This window comes from Lampris incognitus, chromosome 21 (assembly GCF_029633865.1).
Source record: "Lampris incognitus isolate fLamInc1 chromosome 21, fLamInc1.hap2, whole genome shotgun sequence".
NCBI lineage: Eukaryota > Metazoa > Chordata > Actinopteri > Lampriformes > Lampridae > Lampris > Lampris incognitus.
In genome coordinates this window covers 24,057,501-24,083,114 of record NC_079231.1, presented here as the reverse complement: position 1 = coordinate 24,083,114, position 25,614 = coordinate 24,057,501, and the positions used below count along the sequence as shown (strand labels likewise).

General features: G+C 46.7%; 1 protein-coding gene across 1 annotated transcript in view; it reads left to right on the top strand.

The window, feature by feature from the left end:
- Nucleotides 1–25,614, top strand: part of dgkza (diacylglycerol kinase, zeta a) — a 118,804-nt gene that overhangs the window by 67,839 nt on the left and 25,351 nt on the right. Inside the window, exons 19-23 of the mRNA XM_056301116.1 lie at nt 1,736–1,847; nt 3,311–3,397; nt 5,548–5,660; nt 6,279–6,379; nt 13,665–13,744. Of these exons, the coding sequence (XP_056157091.1) occupies nt 1,736–1,847; nt 3,311–3,397; nt 5,548–5,660; nt 6,279–6,379; nt 13,665–13,744 (493 nt within the window). The remainder of the gene's footprint in view (nt 1–1,735; nt 1,848–3,310; nt 3,398–5,547; nt 5,661–6,278; nt 6,380–13,664; nt 13,745–25,614) is intronic.

Here is a 25,614-nt window from a genome sequence, read left to right as displayed (position 1 = left end):
CAATGGCTGCTACACCGTGTTTGTCGTCTGACAAAATCAGTTGCAACATTCAACTATGCTGCTACCTATATTGAACTCTATTAGAACGTTGTTCTACTGTAATATTCTCATCTCATCATCAGCCGCTTCTCTTGGGTTGGGTCGCGGTGGCAGCAAGCTAAGTAGGGCACTCCAGCTGTCCCTCCCCCTATGACCGCCCTCCAGCTCCCCCTGGCAGATCCCAAGGCGTTCCCAGGCCAGATTTGACATGCAGGCCCTCCAGTGAGTTCTGGGTCTACCCCGAGGTCTCTTCCTAGTTGGCCGTGCCCGGAAAACCTCCAAAGGAGGATGCCCAGGAGGCATCCTAATCAGATGCCTGAACCACCTCAACTGGCTCCTTTTTACATGAAGGAGCAGTGGCTGTACTCGGAGCTCCCTCCGGATGTCCGAGCTCTTCATCCTATCTCTAAGGCTGAGCTCAGACACCCTATGGAGGAAACTCATTTAGGCAAATTGTGTCCGTGATCTCACCCTTTCGGTCACTACCCAAAACTCGTGACCACAGGTGAGGGTTGGAACGAAGATTGACTGGTAAATTGAAAGCTTTGCCTTCCGGCTCAGCTCCCTCTTCACCACAACAGTCTGGTACAACGTCCGCATTACTGCTGATGCTGCACCAATCCGCCTGTCAAACTCCCGCTCCATCCTACCCTCACTCGTGAACAAGACCCCGAGATACTTGAACTCTTTCATTTGAGGCAACAACTTGTCCCCAACCCGGAGGGAGCAATCCACCATTTTCCGGTAGCCAACCATGGCCTCAGACTTGGAGGTGCTGACTCTCATCCCGGCCATTTCACACTCAGCTGCAAACCGCCCCAGTGCAGAGCTGGAGGTCACATTCTGATGAAGCCAACAAAACCACATCATCTGCAAAGAGCAGAGATGCAATTCTGAGGTTCCCAAAAGGGTCACACTCCTAAACCTTGGCTGCATCTTGAGATCCTGTCCATCAATACCACAAGCAGAATTGGAGACAAGGGACAACTTTGGCAGAGTCTGACACCCACTGAAAACATGTTTGACATTGTGCCGAGAATGCGGACACAGCTCTCACTTTGGTTATACAAGAACCAGATGGCTTGTAGCAACTGCCCCGGTACCCCATACTCCCGCAGTAGCCCCCACAGAGTGCCCCGGGGTACACGGTCGTAAGCCTTCTCCAAGTCCACAAAACACATGTAGACTGGCTGGTCAAACTCCCCATGCCCCCCTCAGCACCTCCGCAAGGGTAAAGAGTTGGTCCGTTATTCCACGGCCAGGACGGAATCCGCATTATTCCTCCTGGATCCGAGGTTCGACAATGGGTCGAACCTCAGAGGGAGGCTGAGCAGTGTGATGCCCTGATAATTGGAGCACACCCTCTGGTCCCCTACTGTCTATTGTAATTCTGTAATATATTATATACTGTTAATATAATATAGTAGCCACATCGTCATCACATTTCAAATGGATAATATAGCGAAAAAATAGTCACGGATTGCCACTTTAATAAACAACAATCTATCATATTTATTCTTTGTTGCACGCTAAAAACGTGTGTGTAGTGTGTGCTGCTGCTTTTGCTAATAATGATAAGGATGATTAATAATGTGCAGCACCGATGATAGGTAAGATGTTGATAAATTAAATGTGTGTGTGTGTGTGTGTGTGTGTGTGTGTGTGTGTGTGTGTGTGTGTGTGTGTGTGTGTGTAGGTACTGTGCAGGAACCACACCATGGGGTAACCCCGGTGAACATCACGAGTTTGAACCTCAGCGTCATGATGATGGGTACATCGAGGTGATTGGCTTCACCATGACATCACTGGTATGGAACCTCTTGCTCCGCCCTCTGGAAGTACACTACAGACCAGCCTGTGTGCTACACCCATGTCTGTCAAACTGGCCGTAATGAAGGCTAAACGATCAAAATATACCTCTTCCCTTATCGATCTCCAGTCGCTCTGCATGTTTATTCAAAACTACTGGAGCAAACCATGATCTTTATTATGAAATATGATCTTCACGTGCAAATTGATAGGCATTTATGTGGAAAAACATTTGCTATTAACTGAACTTGTTCATAAGAGATGATGGGCATGCACGAATCACATTCTCTCCATTTATTTATTTATTGAAACAAATGAATTCAATAATAAGGATCCTGGATGTATGAGGAGTTGATGTGGGAAGGGAGTGGGCGGCACGGAGGTGCAGTGGTTAGTGCAGGCGCCTCACAGCAAGAAGGTCAAGTCAAGTCAGGTTTATTTATATAGCACATTTAGAACAACCACAGTGGAACCCAAGTGCTGCACAAGCTTAAAGTACAATATAAAATAAGTGACACATATGAATATAACATATATGTAAATAAAACATAATAACAAAGAATATAAAAATAAACAATAAAACATAAGAGTGAAGGTATATTTGCACAATAAAATCATGGTATTAAGCTCAACTTGATTTGAATGCCAGTGAGAAGAGGTAGGTCTTTAACAAAGGTTTAAAAGTCTCTGGGGTCTGAGCAGATCTTATGTGTCCTGGTAGATTGTTCCAGAGAACAGGGGCAGCCACTGCAAAGGCTGTGTTTCCCCGTTCTTAAGCCTGGATCTGGGAACATGTAGGAGCATCTGGTTTGTCCACCCAAGTGCTGAGGTGCAGGGTTCGAGCTCCGGGGTAGTCCCACCTTGGGGGTCGTCCTCTGTGTGGAGTTTGCATGTTCTCCCTGTGTCTGCGTGGGTTTCCTCCGAGGGCTCCGGTTTCCTCCATAGTCCAAAGACATGTAGGTCAGGTGAATCGGCTGTGCTAAATTGTCCCTATGTGTGTGTGTGTGTTTGTGTGTGTGTGTGTGTGTGATGGCCTTGGCGGCCTGTCCAGGGTGTCTCCCCGCCTGCCATCCAATGACTGCTGGGATAGGCTCCAGCATCCCCCCGACCCTGAGAGCAGGATAATCGGTCCGGATAGTGGATGGATGTGGGAAGGGAAACAGGAAGTGCAGTAGCTGCAACACTTTTTAACCTCTTGTACAACTAGTGTTGTGTTAGCTTTGTAGTTGCAGTATAATTTTAGTTTAGCCTTATTCCTCCTTTATGTCCCTTTCTTTTATTTTCTCTTGTCTTTTAATGTTGCTCTACTGGTGTCAGCTGAGTGTCGCTGTGCTGTAGTGCCTTCGAGCTCTGGAGCAATGTGAGACAGTGTGTTATTAACGTCATCTTTATTTGCAGCAATTTGAAGCAAACATGTTTGTTAAGGGGTTGGTTGTTCGGTGTCTCATCTGCATGTCTGCAGGCTACTCTTCAGGTCGGAGGTCACGGTGAGAGGTTGAATCAGTGTAGAGAGGTCACCCTGACCACCACCAAACCCCTGCCAGTCCAGGTACCGTATACTGGCCTGCTAACATAATCCTTCCCTCTGCTCTTCTAGCTAGCTGTAAGAGGTGTTAACTGAACTGTTTTGCTGAGCATCAAACTGTTTTTGTTCTTCCCAGCCCTCACTGTGTAACATTCACATAGTCTACAGTAGATATTTGCTCCAACAGTCAGGAATCGGGAACCCTTTTCATTTCCCCCAGCCCACAGCAGTGCAACACAAAGACAAAAACGCACATCCAAGATCTACAAAAACTACAAGAACACACATATATCCAACACAATTCACTGTCCAGCAGAACGGGCACCAGCCAGGATGACTGTGGGGACTGCCGGTCTGGTCTGCATGGGCTAGCCTATGTAGCCTCTATATTCTGGTCATGACTCCAAAGCAGAAACCACACCCACGCAGATACTATGTCAGGTTCAAGCAACAAATGTCCCGTTTATGAATGTCTGGCAATGAACCAAGACAACAGCTGGTCGTTCGAGTTACAGTATGTACAGTACTGCAGCTCCGTCAGCGCCACAGTCGTCACGGAAAGGGCGACTACTCCAGTTAACCAATGTCATCGTGTAGTTTGAATGACACACATATATGTACTAGCTAACGAACCCACAACTCATGAACCCATTGTCTCATTACTAAAGTACAACAGTCTACTAGCTAACATGCTAGCATGCGAAGAACAAAATACAAAATGTATTACGTGGCAGAAAATACGCAATAAACATACCTGGCAATAGCTTAGACTGCCCCACTTCTGCATCCTGTCAGACTGCCCTCAGTGTTTCCTATGCGGGCGCAGCTCCAGGCAGGGCCGTGGTCCCTGGGCCCACAGGGTGCATCAGACCAAGCTCTCCCAGCTGATCCAATGCCAGCTCTACCACCCAGACACCTCTGACACACCTCTCTGCACTCCACACAACGACACTAAACAGTCATGGCCAGGCGAGGCTGCCGCCAGATCACCCTCGGTGTTATTGGAATTGCCGGTCTGCATGGGCTAGCAGTTAGCTTAGCCTGCCCCACTTCTGCATCTTGTCAGACCGCCCTCGGCGTTTCCTCTTCGGGAGCAGCTCCGGGCAGGGCCGTGGTCCCTTGGCCCACAGGATGCAGCAGACCAAGCTCTCCCAGCCGGTCCAGCACCTACTCTCAGCCAATGAAATGAAGACACACTAAGACGCAGATGTGGACAAAGACACTGCATGGACGGTACGGGGTGAGGCCACTGTAAACGTGAATTCGCGCCGCCATCTTCCCACACCGGAAGCAGAAAAAAAAACTTGACTAAAAGAATCCACCCAGTATGATTTCAGCTTTCCACCTTTAGTAACTGGGAGCTGCCCAGTAAAACCATCAGACACTTTGACCGATCCAGAACTTTCTTGGTGAATAGCACATGTTCAGCTTATGTTTGATGTTTGTCTCCTTTTCCATCGCACTTGAAATACTGCAAAAATGGAAGGTGGTGATTCAGCAAGCTATGGTTAAACACGTGACTACACTGGGCGCGCAACGCTTTTTATATATTTGTTTTTTTTATCTTTTTTCCCCCCATTCTTCCCAGTTACACCCAGCATATTACCCCACTCTTCTGAGCTGTCCTGGTCTCTGCTCCACCTGCTCTGCTGATCCGGGGAGGGCTGTTGACTACACATGCCTCCTCCCATACATGTGGAGTCACCAGCTGCTTCTTACCACCTGACAGTGAGCAGTTTCGCCAGGGGGACGTAGCACGTTGGAGGATCACACCATTTCCCCCCCCCGAACGGGTGCCTCGACCGACCAGAGGAGGCGCTAGTGCAGCGACCAGGACACATACCCACGTCCAGCTTCCCACCCGCAGACACGACCAATTGTGTCAGTAGGGACGCCCGACCAAGCCGGAGGTAACACGGGGATTCGAACCGGCGATCCCCGTGTTGGTAGGCAACAGAATAAACCACAATGCTAGCCGGACGCCCCTCTTTAGACATATTTATAAATGTTCTATGGAATTGATGAGTTCTTCTAGTTGTGATGCTTGTCGTCAGTATCGTGTGTAAGCAGCTACCATTATCAGCTGATCTGACTCAATGGTACACGAATACGTAATTTATTGACTGATTAAGTGATTGATTGACCGATTACATGGTTGATTGATTGTTTTGCAGGTGGATGGTGAGCCCTGTAGACTGGCCCCCTCAGTCATCCGCATCAGCCTCAGAAACCAGTCCAACATGGTTCAGAAAACCAAGCGACGCACACCCCTGTCCCACCTGAATGAGTGAGTACAAAAACCTGCATCTAGACACGGAGCAAACATGTTTAAACTCACTCAGACCCACTACAACATCTCAATACCCACACACGCACACACACACACACACACACACACAAGCAGGAAACATACAAGTCACCTCATGAAGATGAGCTGTAAAATAAGGACCCAGACACACCAAACCAGCTAGTGGCGATGAAGGCCGACTGTTGCATCGCCTCATGTCGCCTGCCGTCTGGGCCAGAAAGTAGAACTTGAACACACCGCAAAGACTACAGCCAACGGCCAGCTAGCATGTACATTCTGCACTGACTCACTGAGGTGAACAGCCAATCAGAGTGATCTCTCTCACCCACGGGCTCCGCCCATTCAACAGGCTGAATGGGCCAAAAAGCTACCGACAGGGATCTGACAGGGGTCCGTATAGTGCCGATGGTGCGGGACACACCGCAAAAACTAGGGTCAAAGGCGTTCACTGATGGCCCGACATTGGCCGACGGCCTGGTGTGTCAGGATCCTAAAGCGTCACCAAGACTTTTAATATTTATACGTGTGTGTTTTGTGTGTCTTTCTCCCTCGGTTCCTCCCGTGTGTCCTAATACTCTGCTGTGTCTGTCTTTGCAGCCAGCAGCCCATTCCAGAGAAGCTGAGGATCCGAGTCAACAGGATCACCATGCACGACTACGAGGCTCTGCACTATGATAAGGACAAACTTCGACAAGCATGTATGCACTACACACTGACACGCACACACACACTAACCACTGACATGCACACACTCACAAACCACTGACACTCAAACCACTGACACACACACATTCACAAACCACTGACACGCACACACTCACAAACCACTGACACACACACACACTCAAACCACTGACACGCACACACACACAAACCACTGACACACACACACACTCAAACCACTGACACACACACACACTCAAACCACTGACACGCACACACACACTAACCACTGACACTCAAACCACTGACACACACACATTCACAAACCACTGACACGCACACACACACTAACCACTGACACTCAAACCACTGACACACACACATTCACAAACCACTGACACGCACACACTGACAAACCACTGACACGCACACACTCACAAACCACTGACACACAAACCACTGGCACGCACACACTCACAAACCACTGACACACACACACACACACTCACAAACCACTGACACGCACACACTCACAAACCACTGACACGCACACACTCACAAACCACTGACACACAAACCACTGACACGCACACACTCACAAACCACTGACACTCAAACCACTGACACGCACATACTCACAAACCACTGACATGCACACACTCACAAACCACTGACACTCAAACCACTGACACACACACACTCACAAACCACTGACACGCACACACTCACAAACCACTGACATGCACACACTCACAAACCACTGACACTCAAACCACTGACACACACACACTCACAAACCACTGACACGCACACACTCACAAACCACTGACACGCACACACTCACAAACCACTGACACTCAAACCACTGACACACACACACTCACAAACCACTGACATGCACACACTCACAAACCACTGACACTCAAACCACTGACACACACACACTCACAAACCACTGACACGCACACACTCACAAACCACTGACACGCACACACTCACAAACCACTGACACTCAAACCACTGACACACACACACTCACAAACCACTGACACACACACACTCACAAACCACTGACACGCACACACTCACAAACCACTGACACACACACACTCACAAACCAACAAACAGTCTTCTGCATATATACACACTACACAGATCTTTGGTTTTGGGCTCCTCTGTGTTTGCCGACTTGTGGAATAGGTACTTTTGAGATTGTAGTGTTTTTGGTGATGTCATGCTTCTGTTGGCGAGAGGGTGCGTTTGACGCAGTGGGAGCGAGTCACTGCCTCAGGAATTTCGGCCAGGCAAACGACTGTAAAAAAACCCAATGCATAATGGACAGCAAAGTGGCGCAGGGGTTAGCGTGTTCGCCTCACAGCAAGAGGGTCCTGGTTCGAACCCTGGGGTAGTGCAGCCTTGGGGGTCGACCTGGGTCGTTCCCCGTTTGGAGTTTGCATGTTCTCCCCGTGTCTGCGTGGGTTTCCTGCGGGTGCTCCGGTTTCCTCCCACAGTCCAAAGACATGTAGGTCAGGTGAATCGGCCGTACTACATTGTTCCTAGGTGTGAATGTGTGGGCCCTGTGATGGCCTGGTGGCCTGTCCAGGGTGTCTTCCCGCCTGCCGCCCAATGACTGCTGGGATAGGCTCCAGCATCCTGCGACTCCGGTTGGGATAAGCGGCTTGGAGAATGGATGGATGGATGGAAGGATGGATGGTTGATTGGTTGGGAGGGTTGCTGTAATGTGGGGTTGTACTCTTCCTCCCACATGTGTTTTTATTTTTGTGCGTGGGCACGGTTACATGTTTGTGTGTTTGGTTGTGCATTTAAGTATGCAAAAGCCTCATTTTACATATAATCTGTTACAGCTCAGGAACCCGCAAATATGATTGTTCATGCAAACCTCCTCCTGTTTTCACACCTCATCCTCTGTCTCAATTACAAGTCGGTCTGTAATTGATGTATGGCTTGTGTACTACTTGCTTCATTTATAGATTTTGATTGGTTGCACACACACACACACACACACACACACGCACACACACACACGCTTGCTGATAGTCCATCGAGTCCGATGATGGTGTCCCTCCTCATTAACGTTGTGTTCTTTGATGACTCTAGAGCCCAATTCTTGATCCACAAGTCTTATTGCACATTGGGCATGTGAGGGTTTGTGAGGGCATGTGAGGACATGTGAGGACATGTGAGGGCATGTGAGGTCTGAGTTTGTGGGGCCAGGCATGGTTGTGTGTCTCCTTAGTCTTTTCTGTTGTTTTTTCACATTCCTCTCCATTTCCAGCTGTTCTACACCTCTGTGGCAGATCTCCTGCCAGTTGGAACGGTTGATGGCAGCTTGCTCCAGTCTCAAGACTTCTTCACTTCTTCAGCGATGTTTTCAGCTGGTCTTTGTATCGCTTCTTCTGACCACCTGCAGCCCAGATGAGGCTGTCCATACAGGACTGGATGTGGCAGGCGTTCTTGAGGCATCCTGATGATATGCCCAAGCCAGCTCAGTTGGTGTTCAGTGACCGTGGCTTCTATGTTCTTGCAGTTTGTCCTAGTAAGAATCTCAGCATGAGGAACACGGTCACGCCACGTGATCCCCACGATTTTCTGCAGACACCCTATGTGGAACCGCTCCAGCAACCTTAGGTGGTGGCTGTGTATGACCCAGGCTTCCCAGCTGTATAGGATAGTTGTGATGTAGACGGCTTTGTAAATGGCAAATTTCGTGTGGAGGTGTTTGTTTTGGAAGACCTTACATCGGAGTTTGCCGAAGGCTACAGAGGCTTGTTTGAGTCTATTGTGAGTTTGTTGCAGCCTTCAGACAGGATGCTGCGCAGGTATTTGAAAGATGGAGCAACTGAGTGGTTGGTGTTCTGTAGTAAAGACAGGCATAGTGGGTGGGGGCTGGACCTTCATTGGTGTAACACCTCAGTCTTGGTGGTGTTGACTGATAGACCCAGCCTGCTGTAGGTATTCACAACTGCGGCAAGGATGGTTTGCAGGTCTTCTAGTGCGTGAGCTATAAGAGCGCAGTCATCAGCATACTGCAGCATACTGCAGCTCAAGGACCTGCACTGCTGACAACTTGGTGGTTGCCTGGAACCTTCAAATGTTGAAGAGGTTTCATGCAGCCTAAAGTCTATTGTGATCCCACTACTGCCTTCCAGATCTTTATGAAAAAGCTTTGTGACACAGGAGGAAAATGTTGAAGAGTACCGGTGCCAGCACACACCCCTGCCTCACTCCAGTGCATACATTAAAGGGCACCGATTCCTGTCTTCCTATGGCCACTCATGCCACCATCCCATCATGGAACTGTGGCAAAATGTTCACAAATTTGCTCGGAAAGCCAAACTTTCTCAGGATTTTCCAAAGTAGCTCTTGATTCACAGTGTCAAAAGCTTTGGAGAGATCGACAAAAGCCATGAAAGGTCCTGATGTTGTTTGTGGCACTTCTCTTGTAGCTGTCTTACTGTGAAAATTATATCCACAGTAATCCTGTTCTTCCTGAAACCACATTGTGACTCTGGCAGCAGATGTTCTGTCAAGTCCTTCACCATCCTGCATAGCATAACCTTTGCTAGGACCTTGCCTGCAACAGCTAGCAGGGATCTGCTATGACTGTTGCCGCAGATGGACTTGTCACCCCTGTTTTTGTACAGAGTGACACTTTTAGCACCCCTCCATTGTTGAGGGACAGACACTCTCCTCGACCCAGACCTGCAGGATGTACTGATGGATTATTCTGGTGCACAGGTAGCCTCCTTATTTTAGGAGTTACACATACACACACACACACACACACACACACTGATCGATCCTCAGATTTCTGTCTGTCTATGTGTCTGCCTCACTGTTTGATGCTTTCACTGTCAGCTGACCTAAGAAACTGGTTTTGTCTGATATAACTACATATAACAACTAGGGAGGATGGGGGAGGTCAAGATGAAAGAGAAGAGAAAGAGAGAATGAGACAGATAAGTTCAGAGGGAGAGATAGATGATGATTAACGAAAAAAGAAATGAGTTGAAGGAGAGAAGGATAGAGAGGAATGCACAGTAGTGATGTAAAGAAGGACAAGTATAAAGAAGGAATTAGTTGATGAGAGAGAGAGAGCGAGAGAGACAGAGAGAGAGCGAGAGGGATGAGTGGAAAGAGAGAAAGTAGATTCCCCTCACCAAGGAATTAAGCTGTTGCCTAGCAACGACACAGAGGTCTGTCCCTGATTCAGTTCTGTTCTCCCTCTCTCCATCAGTGTTTCCATCAGTTTCTCTTTTTCTATTGCTGTCGTCATCTCTCGCTTCCGTCTCCTCCTCCTGTCTCTTCCCTCGATCTTCTCTCCCTTATCTCCTCCTGTAAACCCTTTTCTATCCCACACTACATCCCTGTCACTCCTCCTTCTCGCTCTCTTCCTCTTGTCTGCCTGTTGTTTCTCTCTATCTTTTTTTCAGTCATCTAGTACAGAGGTGCTGTCCCGGGTGGTGACTCTGGTCACACTCCACCTCCAAATAGAAAAGATCCAGTCTGAGATCGACTAACACTCCTGTCTTATTTCTAACCTTCTTTTTTTTTTTATTATTCCCCATTTTTGCCCCAATTGTTCTTGGCCAACTATATCTAGTTGGTACCGCTCCACCTCTTGCACCAGCTCAGGCTCCTTCCCTGCCAGAGAGGTGACATTCCACGCCTCGGGGACCAATCTGCGATGCCAGAAGTCGGCACGTGCTGGTCCCCTCTTTTGCCTGCCACCCAGCCTGCATTGCACCCTACCCCAATGCTCATCCCCGTGTTTGGTGGGTCCACGGGGTGGTGGCTCCGTATTATCCTATTTTCACAATCACCCCACTCTTCCGAGCCGTCCCGGTCGCTGCTCCACCCCCTTTGCCGGTTCAGGGAGGGCTGCAGACTACCACATGCCTCCTCCCATACATGTGGAGTCGCCAGCCGCTTTTCACCTGACAGTGAGGAGTTTCGCCAGGGGGACGTAGCACGTGGGAGGATCATGCTATTCCCCCCAGTTCCAAACAGGCGCCCTGACCGACCAGAGGAGGTGTGAGTGCAGTGAACAAGACACATACCCACATCCGGCTTCCCTCCCGCAGACACAGCCAATTGTGTCTGTAGGGATGCCTGACTAAGCTGGAGGTAACACGGGGATCCGAACCTTGTTGGTAGGCAACGGAGTAGACCGCTACGCTACCCAGACGTCCCTTATTTCTAACATAATTATTATTATATATATATATTTTATTTTGCAGTTTGGCCTTTGGTAGGACAGAGGAGAGTAACAGGAAGTGTGAGGTACAAAGAGAGGAATTGCCACCGAATTTTGCGTAAAACGATTTGTGAATGTGAGAACGTTCTAATTTAATGGTAGGATGCACTGTAAAAGAAAATATGACTGCAATCCTACATACATCTTACCTACACATTCACACACTGTCAGACAGGACACTAAAGAGACTAGCTACAACAGTGAGAGGTTTCATGTCTCATCAAACCCCACTGAGTAATTTGTCCCGTTAGAGACGCTGATGCCGGGAATTTTTCACGCAATCAACTGAAAGATCATCATTGGTGGATTCACTGTCAATCACAGAGGCACCGTCCCCAACCTCCAACTAAAAAGTAAATATACCTGCTTGATCGAGGCATGAATCAACAAAGCCCCACCACAGGAGTCAGAAATAAGATGTCTTTCATACCAGAAGTCACATTGTCCCATGGAAAACCATTCATTCAAGGGGTGGCCAGAGTCCAATGGCATGGAGAACCAAGACGATTGGGCACCACCCTCTGTTGCAGGCTTCATCCGCCTTCACTGCCATTGTGACCTGGAGACATCTTCCGCCAGACCTCCGTTGAGATCTTTGTTGGATCGTGGTTCATCTGGAACCTCCCCCTTGACCCATCCACCTTGGGTTGACCCTACCAGGAGCCAAGCTCCGGACAGCATAGCTCTTGGAGTCATTGGTACACCCAAGTTTCTCCGCCACAGCAAGGTGGTGGATGGTATGGCGGGCTAACACAATAGCATCCCAGCTGTGAGGTTCACGCTGCCTTTGGCCAGGCGGTTCAGGGATCGTGTAAGGCACTTTGGATGAAAAACATCTCTTAAATGAAAAGAATGTAAATGTATTAATTACTACTGGGGTGAAACTGTCAATGGTGTCAGTGGTGTTGATGAAAGTGATCAACAAATGAGGAGCAGCATATTAAGAGACAATTGGCCATGTCTGCTGGTGGAAAGCTGGATGTGGGTATATGTCCTGGTCACTGCAATAGCGCCTCCTCTGGTCAGTCAGGGCACCTGTTCGGGGGGGGGGACAGGGGGAATAGTGTGATCCTCCCACGCGCTACATCCCCCTGGTGAAACTCCTCACTGTCAGGTGAAAAGAAACGGCTGGTGACTCCACATGTATGGGAGGAGGCATGTGGTAGTCTGCAGCCCTCCCGGATCGGCAGAGGGGGTGGAGCAGCGACCGGGATGGCTCGAAGAGTGGGGTAATTGGCCGGGTACAATTGGGGAGAAAAAGGGGGAAAAATCTAAAACAATCAGAAACTGGTTTTACTTGTAATGTCTTTGCACGTCTGTCTCCTTTAACTTTATGAAAGCTGTTGAGGTCATGTCACCGGGCCCTTACCCAGTGTTTAGTCTTACAGCATGAGAAACAGGAAGTGTAATATGAGTGCGTGTGAGTGTGTTTTCTTTGTTTGGCTTGCTTTTGTTGTTGTTAGTGTTGTTGTTTCAGGTAAGCCGAGTGTGACCTGTTTTTTTGTGTGGTGTGTTGTGGGTGTAATGCTCGGCTCTGTGGCTGTGAAATGGGCGGGTCCAGTGGTGTCCCAGTGGTTAGCGCTGTTGCCTCACAGCAAGAAGTTCCTGGGTTCGAACCCCAGGCTGTCCCAGGTCCTCTCTGTGTGGAGTTTGCATGTTGTTCCCGTGTCTGTGTGGGTTTCCTCCCACCATCAAAAAGACATGCATGTTAGGGTTCATACTCCTGCCTGTGCCCCCGAGCAAGGCAATGGAAAGAAGAACTGGAGTTGGTCCCCGGGCGCTGCAGCTGCCCACTGTCTCTATTTTGTGTGTGTAGAGGATGGAGTGAATGCAGAAAATGAATTTCATTGTACGTGTGTACAGTCACACTACAGATCTTCTTTCTTGTAAACACCAAAACTCAGCATTCCTGCTTTCATTTTAGACTGTTATTTTTACTCCGTGTTTACAACGGCTGTGCTAGAGCTACAAGTTGAAAACTCTCTCTCCTCTCTCTCTCTCTCTCTCTCTCTCTCTCTCTCTCTCTCTCTCTCTCTCTGCAGCTATCCCACTGGGTCTGATAGTGGTACCTGGTGACAGTGACTTGGAGACCTGCAGAACACACATTGAGAGCCTGCAGGAGGTAAGACTGAAGGAGCAAGGGATGAATGGAACAGGGGGGGCAATAAGGTGTCAGTCAGAGCTTAGCTGCTGGAAAACAAAACAGAAAAATAACATGGCGGGGCGTCCGGGTAGCGTGGCGGTCTATTCCGTTGCCTACCAACACGGGGATCGCCGGTTCGAATCCCCGTGTTACCTCCGGCTTGGTCAGGCACAATTGGCCGTGTCTGCAGGTGGGAAGCCGGAATAGGGTATATGTCCTGGTTGCTGCACTAGCGACCCTTCTGGTCAGTTAGGGCTGGGGGGAATAGCGTGATCTTCCCATGCACTACGTCCCCCTGGTGAAACTCCTCACTGTCAGGTGAAAACAAGCGGCTGGTGACTCCACATGTATTGGAGGAGACATATGGTAGTCTGCAGCCCTCCCTGGGTCAGCAGAGGGGGTGGAGCAGTGACCAGGATGGCTCGGAAGAGTGGGGTAATTGGCTGGATACAATTGGGGAGAAAAAGGGTGAAAAAAAATCAAGGAAAAAATAAAAATAACATGGCAGAAAATAACAGATGAATAAAGCTCCAAGTGTTTTGTGGCACGTGATAAGTGGTATCTAACCAGCTCTGGGATGGGCAAGTGGTATCTAACCATCTCTGTGATGGATAACTGGTATCTAACCAGCTCTGGGTTGGGTTAGTGGTATCTAACCAGCTCTGGGATGGGCAAGTGGTATCTAACCATCTCTGTGATGGATAACTGGTATCTAACCAGCTCTGGGTTGGGTTAGTGGTATCTAACCAGCTCTGGGATGGGTAACTGGTATCTAACCAGCTCTGGGATAGATAACTGGTATCTAACCAGCTCTGGGATGGGTAACTGGTATCTAACCAGCTCTGGGATAGATAACTGGTATCTAACCAGCTCTGGGATGGGTAAGTGGTATCTAACCAGCTCTGGGATAGATAACTGGTATCTAACCAGCTCTGGGATAGATAACTGGTATCTAACCAGCTCTGGGATGGATAACTGGTATCTAACCAGCTCTGGGATAGATAACTGGTATCTAACCAGCTCTGGGTTGGGTAAGTGGTATCTAACCAGCTCTGGGATGGGTAAGTGGTATCTAACCAGCTCTGGGATGGGCAGCGTGGGGTGGGGAGTGCACTAAGTAGTACTGACACCACATGCAGGACTCGAGAGGATAAGTAAAAGGGGTGAAATGAGTGGCTCAAAGGATAGGAAGAGGTAAAGAAGGAAGGGAATACAAGGGATAAAACGGAAGACCATGAGGAAGTGTCAGTTCTTTTTAATTTTTGCATCAAGGCTTTGTAACTAATCTGACGTGAGTTGTGTACTGTCTGCCTTTCACCAAGCACAGCGTGAATCTCATGCTGCTTTGGGTCCACGTCATTCATTCCAATGCAGTTCGGTCCTTGGGTAATACCACGTGCCCCTTTGTGTGGAGTCTGTGTGTCTGTGTGTGGTACATGTAGGTGTGCAGGCCTTTGTGCTCTCGTCTGGATCTGGGACTTACGATGTTTGGGACTACTTTTCTCTCCTCCTTCCTCTCTTCACCTGTCTTCCTGCAGGATTTCTGCCCCGTCCCTGACTCATTCAGATGTCAGGCGCTACAGGTTGGTAGTTGGATGTCGGCGTTGGTGGTATGATCTGTGTTTGGCTCAGAGGTGCACAGGGGAACAAGTCTTACGAGCTAAAACTCTTTAGGAGTTAACACTTCAGTGAATTTTCACGTGTTAGTACGGGTGTAAGAAAATGTCGATACACTCGAGTATCGTGGCGTTATCCTGTGATACTGTATCGATTCTCAAAACCACTGTATTGATTTTTTTTACACTATTTTTAACAGCATTTCAACTTTAAAATACAAACAAACAAACTACAGAACAAGAGGTCTTGCTTGTTATCATCCAACACCAGACAGATGTACAGGTGCAGATCATCACACAGGGATTTCAGCAATGTCACCTAGTGAGAAAGATGAGAGAGGATAAAAACCCTCATCAGCAACAACAGTTTCCTTTAAGTAGCGATCCCATTTTTTCCAGTATGTTTCCCCTTGGTGTTTCTGTAGACGAAGGGGGAAAGTAATCTTTTCCATAGAGCATATATACTTGACAGTTCCGGTAACTACTACTACTACTACTACTACTACTACTGCTACTACTACTTTCAGCTGCTCCCGTTAGGGGGCGCCACAGTGGATCATCCATCTCCATCTCTTCCTGTCTTCTGCGTCTTCCTCTGTCACACCAGCCACCTGCATGTCCTCCCTCAGTTCCGGTAAAAAGGTCCATATTTGGAGGATTTCTCTGCAGCCAACATGTGGTGACAGCTTTTTTTAGATGCTAGAGGTTTTTCAGGAGATATGCATCACTTTACAAAAGTTTTTAGGGGGGAGTCCAAGATACAGAAAGGAGAAAGACACATCAATATTAAAGCCCAAGATCCTGGATATCAAACGTCCCACTTTTTCACAAAAAGGTTGAATGTGTGGACACGACCAAAACATGTGGCATGGTCCACTTGCATTGATTTTACATGTAAAGGTTTGTGACAAACCTTTTGTGTTGTGTGTAACCTCACGACCGCTAGATAACAGTGTTGTAATCTGTCTTCAGCCTTTTGACTCTTCCCACTACAACCCAACAACGTAAACTAAGACAGGAAGTAGCATATGCACAAAGAGCACAGGCCTATGAAACCACAATATATCACCTTCCTTAAAGTGTCACAATATATCACCTTCCTTACAGTATCACAATATATCACCTTCCATACAGTATCACAATATATCACCTTCCATACAGTATCACGATATATTGAATCGTGACCCCTGTATCGTGATACATGTCATATCTCCAGATCCTCACCAGCACACAGCCCTGTTTGTTAGTTGCTTAAAGCTGGAAAGTGAGGCATCCGGGTAGCGTAGTGGTCTATTCCGTTGCCTACCAACACGGCGATCGATGGTTTGAATCCCCATGTTACCTCTGGCTTGGTCAGGCGTCCCTACAGACACAGTTGGCCGTGTCTGCAGGTGGGAAGCCGGATGTGGGTATGTGTCCTGGTTGTTGCACTAGCACCTCCTCTGGTCGGTCGGGGCGCCTGTTCGGGGCGGGGGGGACTGGGGGGAATAGCGTGATCCTCCCATGCGCTATGTCCCCCTGGTGATACTCCTCACTGTCAGGTGAAAAGAAGTGGCTGGCGACCGCACGTGTATGGGAGGAGGCATGGGGTAGGGGTGAAGCAGTGACCGGGACGGCTCGGAAGAGTGGGTTCAAGTGACGCTGGATACAACTGGGGGGGGCTAGAAATTGGGACTTTCACATATAAATGAATGTCCTTGACATTGCAGCCCTCGCCAAACGAGTTTACGAAATGATGATTAAGCCAGTCATTGCAGTATACCGGAGTGTTAAATCTCGTGTCTGGGGTGACATTCCTGCACTGCATTCCCGCGTTGGCGCACAGGAAGTGATGCGTATTGATGTGTTTTACGTCAACCAGCATGACTGCTTTGCCAGAGCTGAACTTCCGCGTGACGAAAGCACTGGCATGCCTCTGATCGGCTTGCCTTCAGGGCTTTCTGCCAGAAAACTTCTGTGCTTGGAAGCTGTCGCGAAAAAAACCTGAGACACGTCCAAGAACAGTTTGTAATGCTTCAGAGAAATGAGAAAGTCTGCATTCAGAAGGAAGGATTAAAGTCAGAAGAAGAAAGTGATCGACAGCAAGGACAAACACGGGTTGCTTTAGCTTTTCCTCGTTGGAGAGCACTGAAACTGAAAGAAGAGACGCAATTACTCTCACAGCCAGAAGGGGGGGGCAACTTCAGCACTGCAGGTTTAACTACCAAACTCTCAGTCAGAGTTATTACAAACATATACACATTCAATAAAATCATTTTACCACCTGAGTTCTGAACAAAATCCCACACCCAGATGAACAGTTCTGACAATGTGTGTACCAACACATGCACATGGATGCTCACAGACATGTGCAGGATGACACTGCAAATAAAAAAGGTGGCAGTGCAGGTCTTTGCTCCCCTGATTGGCTGAGGGCTACTGGGAGGGAAGACTGCCCCCCTACTGGCCCATCAACACATAGCTATATGTGTTGGTGGGCCACATAGCACAACACATAGTAGCTAAGTCCAGAGAATTTGCTTTGTTAGGACAAGACCAGGGATAGGTAGAATAGTTAAACTCTGTACTTAAGTAAAAGTACAATTACTCCCATAAACAATGACTCGAGTAAAAGTGAAAATTACCATTTGAGAAACCTACTCAAGTAAAAGTAAAAAAGTACCAGGTTAATAAATTACTCAAAGTAGAAGTTACTTTTCATTTTAATATTTTTTAGGGTGTGCGGTCCATTAACGCGTGCTACTCACAGAGGATCGCACGCGGTAATGGCTGTGGCTGTTACAGCAGATCACTGCTTTTGATTGTTATGCAGCTGCCCCAGTTTACCTAGCTTGTGCTGCGTCTGTTTGTAAGGTTGGGGTAAACTGCTGTTAGCTGAGACTGACCAGGTCACTTAGATGAGTGATGAAAAGTTTGTACAGTAAACGTTGTGTCCAGATGAACTGATTCAACATAAAGACATAAGTTAATGTCACTAGCATAACATCAAAGATTAACGTGACACATGAATAATTAACATAGCTAACGGTAGCTAGCTAAGTACATTTTCACAATATGTGCAACTTCGATGTGCTTGCGGAGGTAAGAAGAGGAGTTTTTAAAAGCAGATATCGATGTTTTTCGGGAGGCACAGCAAGCTCTTCATCTTGTAACTGTTGCTTTTTTAGGTTTTGGTATGAAAAGTGCAGCCAGATGTGGCCAGGGATTGTTGCTGGAAGCTGCCTCTTGTTCCAGTTGCTCCGTCATCATTGGGTGGCGCTTGTTTGACAACTTGGCTTCTGCAGTGCAGGTGCTCTTTGCGAGCTCTTCCCCCCCTCCCCGACACTCAGTGCCCACATTTTGAGCAGACTACTTGTACCTCACCTCCCCTAGGTCGTCCGTCAGGACGCCCCCTATAGGGTTTCTGTTGCGCATGTTTGTTTAAAGCGTGGGGCGCTATTCCCCATGCAGTTCTATGGTTCTCCACTAAATGGAGATTTTGTGCCTTTCCATTGTCAAGATGCGTTGATCATCTGCAAAGCCACCATGTGCCCCGGTCCATAACACCAGTCTATGGATGAATGCAGCTAGTACTACTGCTACCAATAGGAGTAGCGGGATTTATTATCGAGGTTTACTCCTCTGGATCCGCCGTGTTCTGCTCTGTTGTCTCCTGACGACATTAACAGGAGTACTGTGAGGAGGGTGTGGCTCTTCACCACGCACACACGGTCATTCATCATGGAGAGGATATATGTTGCACTTCACATGATGCTGGGGTGTATGGAGACCAGTCTAGGACGCCGTGAAAAGCCGTCTAGGAAAGGTACCACTCCTATACTTAACCCCTTAACCCCAGTACTACTTGTAATGAAGGTATCAATGGCAAATGTAGTGAAGTAAAAAGTCGATTACTGGCTCTAAAATATATTTGAGTAAAGATTAGAAGTACAGTTTTTAAGAAGGAAGAGGAGAAGTACCCTTTCCTTGAAATAAGTTTTGCACTCATGTGCGTTACGTGTAATGCATTACTACCCACCCCTGGACAAGACTGGCTGACCTGCTGTTTCACATGTAAAACCTCTTGTTTGTCCTGGTTGCTGCATATTTGCAGCTCAGAAAGCAGGAAGGCTAAGTAGGGAAAATGCAGCCCGAGACAACAGGAAGCAAAATGGGACAATTTTAAATGGGAGTTTTATGTTTTATAATTTACAGGTTTTGGACAGGCACTGGTTTAGTACTTTTATGCTTTCTTTTTGCTTTCATATAGTCCCCAACAAACAAACACATGGCATCACACACACACCCACACACACACAAACACAGGTGTGATATCTCAGGGTTATAACTTATTAAACATTTTTTTTTTTACTAATATAGTCTGGCCTTTGTTTGATGTAATATTCTCTTTAAAGTCATTGCTACAGAGAGACAAAGTGACAAAGAGGAAAAGGGAGCGAGAGACACAGAGAGAGAGAGAGAGAGAGAGAGAGAGAGAGAGAGAGAGAGAGAGGGAGAGAACAGGGCCAGAAAGAGAAACAAAGAGATGAATGACAGCACCAGAATGAAACAGAAGCCATTAGGAAGGTAGGAACTGGAGGGGGTTGAAAGATGAGACAATGAAGGAAGACAGCAGCTAAGGGACTGGGACATCTTGTATATAAATAATCAAGCCCCTCCAACATCATCTGGCAATAATATTCATAACTAAGGTCTTGATGAACTTGGTGAGGTTTATCATGAAAGTCCAAACTCACAGGCAAATTCCAAGGTCTTTCATGGTTAGCTGTCACCCCTTTTCCCCATTTCCCCACGGGGATGAAGAAAGTATTGTGATTCTGATTCTGATTTTCACCACAGTCAAGTGGAGAATTTTGGTCAGTGGCACTAGTACTTGTTCTCAGTTAACAAAATATCAGGTAGCAGCAAGATGTAAACAGAAACGTGACCTGTGAAATGTGTCCTCTACAGCCTACAGCAAGTTTTCAGGTCAGGGTCAGGAACACTTTGTCATTTGACTTCATCTACTTGAGTACATGAAATGAAACAAAATATAATTTCCCCCAGCCCACAGCAGTGCAACACAAAGAAAAAAACACACCCAAAAACTACAAGAACACATCCAAACTAAGAACACATATATCCAAACTAGAACAAGTATATCCAAACTAAGAGAACATGTATCTAAACTAAGATCACATATATCCAAACTAAACACATATATATCCAAACTAAGAGCAGATATATCCAAACTTAGAACACATATATCCAAACTAAACACACATATCCAAATTAAGAACACATCTATCCAAACTAAACACATATATCCAAACTAAGAACACATATATCCAAAATAAACACATATATCCAAACTAAGAACACATATATCCAAACTAAGAACACATATATCCAAACTAAGAACACATATATCCAAACTAGAACACATATATCCAAGCTAAGAACATATATATCCAAACTAAACACACATATATCTAAACTAAGAACACATATCCAAACTAGAATACATTTATCCAAACTAAGAACACATCTATCCAAACTAAACGCATATATCTAAACTAAACACATAAATCCAAACTATGAACACATATATCCAAACTAAACACATAAATCCAAACTAAGAACACATATATCCAAACGAAGAACACACATATCCAAGCTAAACACATATATCCAAACTAAGAACACATATATCCAAACTTACAACATATATTTCGAAACTAAGAACACCTTTATCCAAATTAGAACAAATATATCCAAACTAAGAACACATATATCCAAACTAAACACATATATCCAAACTAAACACATATCCAAACTAGAACAGATATATCTAAGCTAAGAAGACATATACCCAAACTAAGAACATATATTTCCAAACTAAGAACACATATCTCCAAACTAAGAACACATATATCCAAACTAAGGACAGCTATATTCAAACTAGAACAAATATATCCAAACTAAAAACACATATATCCAAACTAAACACATATATCCAAAATAAGAACACATATATATTCAAACTAAGAACATATATTTCCAAATTAAGAACACATATCTCCAAACTAGAACACATATATCCAAACTAAGAACACATATGTCCAAACTAAGAACATATATATCCAATCTAACAACATATATTTCTGAACTAAGAACACATATATCCAAACTAAACACATATCCAAACTAGAACAGATATATCCAAACTAAGAACACATCTCTCCAAACTATGCACATACATCCAAACTAAGAACATATATTTCCAAACTAAGAACATATAGATCCAAACTAGAAAAAACACATATATCCAAACTAAGAACACATGTATCCAAACTAAGAACACGTGTCCGAACTAAGAACATATATATCCAAACTAGAACACATACACTCACTGGCCACTTTATTAGGTACACCTTGCTAGTACCGGGTTGGACCCCCTTTTGCCTTCAGAACTGCCTTAATCCTTCGTGGCATAGATTCAACAAGGTACTGGAAACATTCCTCAGAGAGTTTGGTCCATATTGACAGGATAGCATCACGCAGTTGCTGCAGATTTGTCGGCTGCACATCCATGATGCGAATCTCCCGGTCCACCACATCCCAAAGGTGCTCTATTGGATTGAGATTTGGTGACTGTGGAGGCCATTTGAGTACAGTGAACTCATTGTCATGTTCAAGAAACCAGTCTGAGATGATTCGAGCTTTATGACATGGCGCGTTATCCTGCTGGAAGTAGCCATCAGAAGATGGGAACACTGTGGTCATAAAGGGATGGACATGGTCAGCAACAATACTCAGGTAGGCTGTGGCGTTGACACGATGCTCAATTGGTACTAAGGGGCCCAAAGTGTGCCAAGAAAATATCCCCCACACCATTACACCACCACCACCAGCCTGAACCGTTGATACAAGGCAGGATGGATCCATGCTTTCATGTTGTTGACGCCAAATTCTGACCCTACCATCCGAATGTCGCAGCAGAAATCGAGACTCATCAGACCAGGCAACGTTTTTCCAATCTTCTATTGTCCAATTTTGGTGAGCCTGTGCGAATTGTAGCCTCAGTTTCCTGCTCTTAGCTGACAGGAGTGGCACCCGGTGTGGTCTTCTGCTGCTGTAGCCCATCTGCCTCAAGGTTCGATATGTTGTGCATTCAGAGATGCTCTTCTGCATACCTCGGTTGTAATGAGTGGTTGTTTGAGTTACTGTTGCCTTTCTATCAGCTCGAACCAGTCTGGCCATTCTCCTCTGACCTCTGGCATCAACAAGGCATTTTCGCCCACAGAACTGCCGCTCACTGGATATTTTCTCTTTTTCGGACCATTCTCTGTAAACCCTAGAGATGGTTGTGCGTGAAAATCCCAGTAGATCAGCAGTTTCTGAAATACTCAGACCAGCCCGTCTGGCACCAACAACCATGCCACGTTCAAAGTCACTTAAATCACCTTTCTTCCCCATTCTGATGCTCGGTTTGAACTGCAGCAGATCGTCTTGACCATGTCTACATGCCTAAATGCATTGAGTTGCTGCCATGTGATTGGCTGATTAGAAATTTGCGTTATCGAGCAGTTGGACAGGTGTGCCTAATAAAGTGGCCGGTGAGTGTATATCCAAACTAAGAACATATATTTCCAAACTAAACACATATATCCAGTCTAAGAACACATATATCCAAACTAAGAACATATCCAAATTAAACACATATACCCAAAATAAGGAGAAAAAAAAACATCATAAAAAAGATCATGCATCTGAAGAAAAACGATAGCATGTGGGGATTCCTGTGATATAGTTCGTCCATGGATCACGGTTAAATATCCCTGCAATGCCGCTCTGATGGCTGAGCGGAATAAACCGCCGTTCTTGCAATCTGCTCGTCACGTGGCTGGGAGGTTCGTATCCCAGACTCAAGGTAACCGGTCACGGTCAGAGCGTGCACGGGGTGAGGCCTTCATTAGGCCACCCTTACCCGAGGGATAGTGGATGTAGATCGGTGCAGTGTTGGGGGACTCGTCGTTCTCCAGCGACCCCTCTGGCCCAACCGGGCGCCTGCAGCCAAGCAACCGAAAGCATTCTCCCTACGTCTCCTTCGCTGCCTGAAGGTGATGCAATCCATGCGAGGCTTCAACGTGTAAAATAGCGAGAGCAGCCGACACGAGTTTGAAGGAAGCTGGTGTTACGACTATCTCCTTCCTGTGGAAAGGTGAGCCAGGGGAGTTATTCGACAAGAGTTCTGGCCATATGCCATTGGGTTAATCGGGTGGCATAAGAGGAAAAACTAGAAATAAATTTATAAAAACTTTAAAAAAAATCCCTGCAACAAGGTAATGTTGATGGAAAATGCTGATATGCACATGCACACAATCAGACATGCACACACACAAACAGGAATTGCAAGTTTGCGCACCGGCATATTTATTATAAAGAGCAGCTCAAAATAATACAGGGGTCCCCACAGAGGATCATCCGTTTTTATTTCTTCCTGTCTTCTGCATCTTCCTCTGTCACACCAGCCACCTGCATGTCCTCCCTCACCACATCCATAAACCTCCTCCTCTTTGGCCTCCCTCTTCTCCTCTTCCCTGGCAGCTCCATATTCAGCATCCTTCTCCCAATATACCCAGCATCTCTCCTGCACACATGTCCAAACCATCTCAATCTTGCCTCTCTTGCTTTGTCTCCAAACCGTCCAACCTGAGCGGTCCCTCTAGTATACTCGTTCCTAATCCTGTCCTTCTTCATCACTCCCAATGAAAATCTTATCATCTTCATCTCTGCCACCTCCAGCTCCACCTCCTGTCTTTTCATCAGTGCCACTGTCTCCAAACCATACAACATAGCTGGTCTCACTACCATCTTGTAAACCTTCCCTTTAACTCTTGCTGGTACCCTTCTGTCACACATCACTCCTGACACTCTTCTCCACCCACTCCACCCTGCCTGCACTCTCTTCTTCACCTCTCTTCCACACTCTCTGTTACTTTGGACAGTTGACCCCAAGTATTGAAACTCAGTAGGCCTTCGTCACCTCCACTCCTTGCATCCTCACCATTCATCTGTCCTTCCTCTCATTCACACATAGGTATTCTGTCTTGCTCCTACTGACTTTCATTCCTCTTCTCTCCAGTGCATACCTCCACCTCTCCAGGCTCTCCTCCACCTGCACCCTACTCTCACTACACATCACAATGTCATCCACAAACTTCATAGTCCACGGAGACTCCTGCCTGATCTCCTCCGTCAACCTGTCCATCACCATTGCAAACCAGAAAGGGCTCAGAGCCGATCCTTGATGTAATCCCACCTCCACCTTGAACCCATCTGTCATTCCAACCACACACCTCACCACTGTCACACTTCCCTCATACATATCCTGCACCACTCCTACATACTTCTCTGCAACTCCTGACTTCCTCATACAATACCACACCTCCTCTCTCGGCACCCTGTCATATGCTTTTCTAAATCCACAAAGACACAATGTACCTCCTTCTGGCCTCCTCTATACTTCTCCATCAACATTCTCAAAGCAAACATCGCATCTGTGGTGCTCTTTCCTGGCATGAAACCATACTGCTGCTCGCTGATCACCACCTCTCCTCCTCTTAACCTAGCTTCTATTACTCTTTCCCATGTCTTCATGCTGTGGCTGATCAACTTTATACCTCTGTAGTTGCTACAGTTCTGCACATCACCCTGGTTCTTGAAAATCGGTACCAGTATGCTTCTTCTCCACTCCTCAGGCATCCTCTCACTTTCCAAGATTGTGTTAAACAATCTAGTTAAAAACCCCACTGCCATGTCTCCTAAACACCTCCATGCCTCCTGCCACTGAGCATGCACAATCCAGTGCATTCTTAGTGCCGGTCCCAAGCCCGGATAAATGGTGAGGGTTGCGTCAGGAAGGGCATCCAGCGTAAAATCTTTGCCAAATCAAATATGCGGATCATAAATAAGATTTCCTTCTTCCAAAAAAAACAAAAATGCAAAAAAAACCCCCAAAAAAACAGGAAAGACGTTATTTTTTCCCTGGACACGTGGCCTGAATACGGTGAATACAAATTCACCTCAGTCTCAGTTGCTCGGACTCGGTACCAGGAGTTCTTCACATCCGTGCCGTTGTTTGTCCTTGTTTTGTCATATCCAGAGTCCTGCCCCAGGGCAACTCTCGGGATTTAACAAACAAGTTTAACCCGCCCTTCCTCTACTCGCAGCGTGCTGAGTCGTATCTGT